This window comes from Engystomops pustulosus, chromosome 4 (genome assembly GCF_040894005.1).
Source record: "Engystomops pustulosus chromosome 4, aEngPut4.maternal, whole genome shotgun sequence".
Classification (NCBI taxonomy): Eukaryota; Metazoa; Chordata; class Amphibia; order Anura; family Leptodactylidae; genus Engystomops; species Engystomops pustulosus.
In genome coordinates, this window is record NC_092414.1 from 178,910,902 (window position 1) to 178,916,901 (window position 6,000).

Consider the following 6,000-nt stretch of genomic DNA (forward strand, 5'->3'; position numbering starts at 1 on the left):
GACTACACAGAGGATTCTGTCAGGGTACAAGGTAAGTTATAACACACAATTATATTGTAATGCAAATACTTAGAGAAAGCAGAAAGGCAGATTTGAAATGCAGCTGTAAGGGGCTTCTGCAACCTGTCTTTAGTGAAAATAAGGTCCCTGGTGACAGGTTCCCTTTAAGTCGGTGACCACCTGTATACAGTATTTTAGTGCCACAAGACTTTCTAATAGGTGACTAACATGCATGAAGAATCAGGCAAAAATTAGTCCAAAATATGTATCTGCCCTTCCCATGTTCCTTTAGTGATAAAACTATTATACACAGTGCAATGGGAGGGGGGGTTACACAAGTTATAGAAGCTTTATTCTTCCACTGTGGATTGGTTTCTGTCTTTTCATTTACCATCAGAAATATGAGTAATTTTGTTCGGCCCTAAGAAAAATTACTTAAATCGAAACTTCTATAGGGTGTCTCTATTGTACGAGCCACATGCCTAAGGCTGAGTTCACATTTGTGTTAGTTTTTTTGTTAAAACAATACCTTGGTGTTATGTGACAGATCCCATTGTAAGTGAATAGGGCACCATGCTGGTGCCGGTCATGTGTCACAGCAACAACACAAATGTTTATTGTTAGACCCAGGACCCAATCACTGATCAAGCGTACTTCCTACATGCCCCCTAACCTATCCCAATCATCCAGAGTATCCTAAAAGCCAACAATCAATAGGCTCATACCTACTAATGGCAGCGACTACATTTCACGTGGTTCCACTTTAAGACCTAAGGTGTTCACAATTCAGGTTTGCATCACGACAAGTCCAACGATTATAGCCAAGATTCTCGTGCATGAGTCAGCTATTCTGTAACGTGAGAAATAGCTATTGCTTCAGACCCAGTGTAAGGAATTATACAACAGGCAGGTAGATTTACCTTACAGCAAAACTGTCACCTTGAAAAGTCAGGAAGCATGTTATAGAGCAGGAGGAGCTGAGCAGATTCTATGTAGTGTCCTATCTGCAGGCAGCATGTTATAGAGCAGGAGGAGCTGAGCAGATTGTATGTAGTGTCCTATCTGCAGGCAGCATGTTATAGAGCAGGAGGATACGAGTAGATTGTATCGTGTTCTGTCTGCAGCCAGAATGTTATAGAGCAGCGGGGTGCACCAGTGCATGATGGTGCCCTCTCCCCACAGATACGACAGGAAACTCAAGTCTTCTGTTAGATACCTCCAGGCAGCTGTAATGCACTGATGTGTCATTTCTATGCCAGGACTGACCTGGTGCAGAACTGCCCCCCTGCCTGCACCAGAATGTTCTTCCACAGCCCGTTAATGGCCCCTCATTTCTCAACTGGAGCAGAGGGTGGAGCAGTTGCAATTTTTGGGTGTTTTCAGATATAGAAACTGTGCTAAATACCCCCACAACTTTACCATAAAATGTATGTTTTAATATCTCACCATTTTAATCAATATCCACAGAAAATTCAATAAGAACACCGTCTTTTAGCCCTCAAACACACAAACGTATCTTTCACACGAGATACAGACGTTATTTCTACAGTTTGATCAGGTCCACATGTATTTCTATGGTCTCACATCTGATGATTCCTCATTCCTGAATGCAAGCCTCGTGTCCTGTTCCCGCTAGTGTTTGTGGCTCTGCTTTTCTATAGAAGACTATGGGAATGTCATCCGTGTGTCATCCGTATTTTCGGATCATACGCTAGATAAAGTAATCAAGTGGTGGAGATGACAGATGATAGTTGTAGGTCAGCAAAATCAGTTGTTAGAAATACACAACGACCACAAAAACAAACAAGAGATCTGTGATTTATGAGAAAGGTAGAAAAAGCTTTACGGAGGCTGGCGGTGCCGTCTTAACCACTGCCATGTACCCAGTGCAGGAATAGTTTCAGGCAGTAGCAGGCGTGCGCCTCTGTTTCAGCACGTGTATACAGAGACCTGGCAGTGGCGGGCAAAGTCGCAGCTGAACGGATGTGGGGAGAGGAAAGTATGTGCTCTTTATTATTTTTAAAGAAATAATAATTATAATAAAAATAAATAAAACCCTGGACAACCCCTTTAAGGAAAAGATAAGCAGAGTTACTATGACTTAAATTTGACTATTTTCAATACAATTCATGTAACCAGTGTAGAAAATGTGACATGAGCCACATATAGGAGCAACATTTGTATCTCTTCTGTCCTGGGAATTGGCCACAATGTATCTGTATAGGAGATACATGAAAAAAATGACATCCCCTAAAAATAGGCCCTAATCTAATTTTTCGAAGCACAAAAATAATATTAAAATGATTTTTGAAGAAACAGAGGGGGCCCTTAAAAGGGCTTCTGTGTCAGAAAACTGGCAAAGAAGCCATGAAATAATAGTGATTGCTAGTGAACCGCCTGAAATTGTGATCATTTCCCCATTAATGCCATCTCGAAACCAATGGGGCGCTGCATGCTAGCCCCGCGCACTTGCTTCAAATTTCTGACGGTTCAAGCTGATCTACACAAGTCGAGTCACCAAAGGGGCGAGGACTTTGTCATAAATTCCCCCCCTCCCCCATGATAAATGCCCCCACAGTATCTCATTTCATTATATAAATTCCCAAAAACAAGAGACACGTATTCTAGCAGTTGGTTAAAGGGGTATTCTGAAAATGTGCTTAAAGGACATCTACCACCTGGATGAAGGATTGTAAACCAAGCACACTGACATACTGGCGTGTGCCCCCTCCGGCAGGATCTGCTCTTGCTTTAACTTCTTATGCCTTGGTATATAAAAAAAAAAAAAAAAAAACTTAAAATTATGCAGATGAGTCTGAGGGGCTCCTGACTTCATAGGAGTTAATGGACCGAGAAGCCCTCTCAGGCTCATTTGCATAATTTTTAAAACTTTTTTTTTTCTTAAAAACAAGGGCATAAGAAGCTAAAAGAACAGCAGGTCCTGCTAGACACACCAGTATGTCTGTATTTTTGGTTTACAATCCTTGATCTGGTGATAGATGTTATTGTGGAGCAGCAGTACATGGTATAACCAGGGGGGACCTTTCCCAGTCACCAGGGAAAAGTGAATAAAGTCATCACATGTACACAAACAGATGATCCATTCATTTGGGATTACAAGAGCCCCCTGTTCTTGTGATGGGTTGGACTCACTGCTTATCAAATTATCCACTATCCTGTGCGTATAAGGATAATTTGTTATAACCAGAATGGGGTCAAATGGGAATATCTCGCTACAAAGACAGCGACTGGGGCAAAAAAAACTTTTTTTCAGGTTTCTGTGCAGATGTGATTATAAAGTTGGGTCTTTGTGGCTAATGACTACCTTCCCTATGGTGACAGTGACAACGTAGTGGCTTGCTCCTATTATATGCAGTGACACAGTCGTGTATATTTAGGTGTGTATATTTATGGAAGGCTCACCCATCAACTTGTGTCTACAGTGAAAATGAATGGAGTCCTGTTCAATGTATTGGTATTTATAGGCATCGCTGGGCTGAAAACAATTAGCGCTGGGGTGCGTCCACGCCTGCTGTAACAATAACCATACACCCACATGGCCCTGTAAAATCTGGTGATGTGATGCTCCGCTGTGTACCTGGTCACCCAGATCAGGGGCCAATCCACAAAACAAAAAATAAATAAATATAAAAACCAAACTCCACCAAAAGCAGCAAATATTGCACAGTATAACTTTTCACCTCCCGCTAACGTGGAACTACAACTCCCAGCATGCCCTGATCATAAGTCACCAAGGCATTGGTTCGGCCTCACCTGGAATATGCCGTCCAGTTCTGGGCACCGGTCCCTAAAAAGGATGCCCTGGAGCTGGAGAGGGTTCAACGTAGAGCCACAAAATAATAAGGGGTATGGAGTGTCTTAGTTATGAGGAAATATTAAAACAACTAAATTTATTTAGTCTGGAAAAGAGACGACTACGAGGGGACATGATTAATTTATATAAATATATGCATGGTCCATACAAAAAAATATGGTGGAAAGTTGTTTCAGATTAAATCAAATCAAAAGACGAGGGGGCACTGTCTCCGTCTGGAGAAAACAAGGTTTAATCACCAGAGGTGACAGGGCTTTTTTACTATGAGAACTGTCAATCTGTGGAATAGCCTGCCTCAGGCGCTGGTCACAGCAGGGACAGCAGAGCTTCAAGAAGGGTCTAGATGTCTTTTTACACCTAAATAACATTGATGGTTATGTTATATAGAATTGTTTCCCCTAAATCCCTTCCTCATCCAATCCCTTCCCTTCCTTGGTTGACCTTGATAGACAAGTGTCTTTTTTCAACTGTATAAACTATGATGATACCCGGACATGCTGGGAGTTGTAGTACCAGCTCTCCTGTAACACCTTTGCACTGACATAAGTAGAAGAACCATTTCATCTGACTCTATATGGTTTGTACATTTTATAGACCAGGTCAATAGTCACCAAGAAAGTGATAGCAGACTACAACTCCCAGCATGGACTGCCATGCCCTGCTGAGAGTAGTAGTTCCACATCAGCTGTGACTAACCATTGAAACAAATAATAGAGGAATAATGTTATTTTAACTATTTCATACCCATAGCAAGTATCTAGTTGTTATAGATAAGTAGTGACAAAGCAAGTTCTAACAAACTACAACTCCCATAGGAGTTGGGAATAGTATTAGTCACAGGTTGTAGCCCCCCTCCTCAGTCATGTGTCCCCCCCCCACACTGCCTGTACTTACTGTAATGGTGACTTCATGTTTCTTCAGCCTGGACTTGAGACTCTTCATGGCTGCAGGCCGCTCCTCGGTAGGTCCTGTTCCGGTAAGTCGCCCCCAGAGCTCAGTGCATTGCAGTGTGTGCCGCGTCCTCTCTCCCCTCACTTTCCCTAGATTTTCCCCCTTGGCTTCTGAATCTGAAACGCTCCTCTGATGACAACCAATCAGATTCTAGTCTTGTTCAAGACTGATTCGTAACCGTCCAATAGGCGCCCTGGAAAAGTTTGAGGGCGGGACTTCCTTTGAGAAGTTTTTCCTAGATTTTGGACACACCTTTCGGCGGGAGCGTGACGTCACGCAGGTGGAGTATACACTGTATACCCGGCCGGGCAGTGGAGTTTCATATGGGAGGAATGTGTTTATTATTAATATGTGAGCAGTGACTAGACCTGTAGGGAGGGGTCACTTACTTTATCTGGTCTATAGGTGTGCAACTGTGTCATAGCATATACATACACCATATCATTAATATATACTGGACTATTACTCCTATTCATCTTAGATGATTTCACCCAAATACTTTTCTGAGGGTTTGTTACAATGTATCAGACAGTTAAGCTCACAGAGCATTGCTTAGAGGGATGTATCCACAACTTGTATTTCCATAGGAGTACCGGAAACCGAAATGAATGGAGCTGCAGTGTGATACTTGAATGCGCCAGTTTGGGCGACTCCGTAGGATCACTGCTTGCTGTCTTTAAATAGAAACTTTAGTCAAACTGCACAGATTTTTGTGTGGAAATTCCTTTGCGTATTCCAGTAGCATTAAAGAGAATGAAATTTGGAAAAAGTTATACTTTGTGTGCATTTTTTTTTTTTACATTGAAGTCTATAGACATATGAAAATTCGGAATTTTCAGGGCGCTTTCACGCGATGTGTTGTGTATTTGATGCGTTTTTAATTCATTCCAAAGGCCGGCGGCACGCTGGCGTTTTGAACCCGTTTTTGGGCCATTTTTAAGCAGTCCGTTAAAAATGCATCCGTTCTTGACGCATGTGTTTTTTAATGGACTGATTAAAAATGGCCCAAAAACGGGTTCAAAACGCCAGTGTGCCGCCGGCCAAAGGCTTCAGCCTTTATCACATGCTGAGGTTACATTGCGTTTTAGCAGCTGCAGTGGAAACGCAGTGTAGCCTCAACATGTGATCAAGGCTAAAGCCTTTGGGCGCGTTCACACGTTGCGCTTTGGTTGCGTTTTCATTGCGTTTTAAAACGTATTACAACAGCTGAGGAG

General features: G+C 42.4%; 1 protein-coding gene and 1 long non-coding RNA gene across 2 annotated transcripts in view; one reads left to right on the forward strand and one right to left on the reverse strand.

Annotated features, from left to right (window-relative positions):
- The window catches only part of UACA (uveal autoantigen with coiled-coil domains and ankyrin repeats), a 45,626-nt gene extending 40,704 nt beyond the window's left edge, over positions 1 to 4,922 (reverse strand). The window contains 1 exon segment of the mRNA XM_072148758.1: positions 4,730 to 4,922. Coding sequence (XP_072004859.1) covers positions 4,730 to 4,777 — 48 coding nt within the window. The 5' untranslated portion in view covers positions 4,778 to 4,922.
- A 92-nt stretch (positions 4,923 to 5,014) lies between these two features.
- On the forward strand, positions 5,015 to 5,557 carry LOC140125711 (uncharacterized). The gene is made up of 2 exons (XR_011854708.1): positions 5,015 to 5,066; positions 5,374 to 5,557. It is a non-coding gene; the product is annotated as an uncharacterized lncRNA (long non-coding RNA).
- The last annotated feature ends 443 nt before the right edge of the window (positions 5,558 to 6,000 follow it).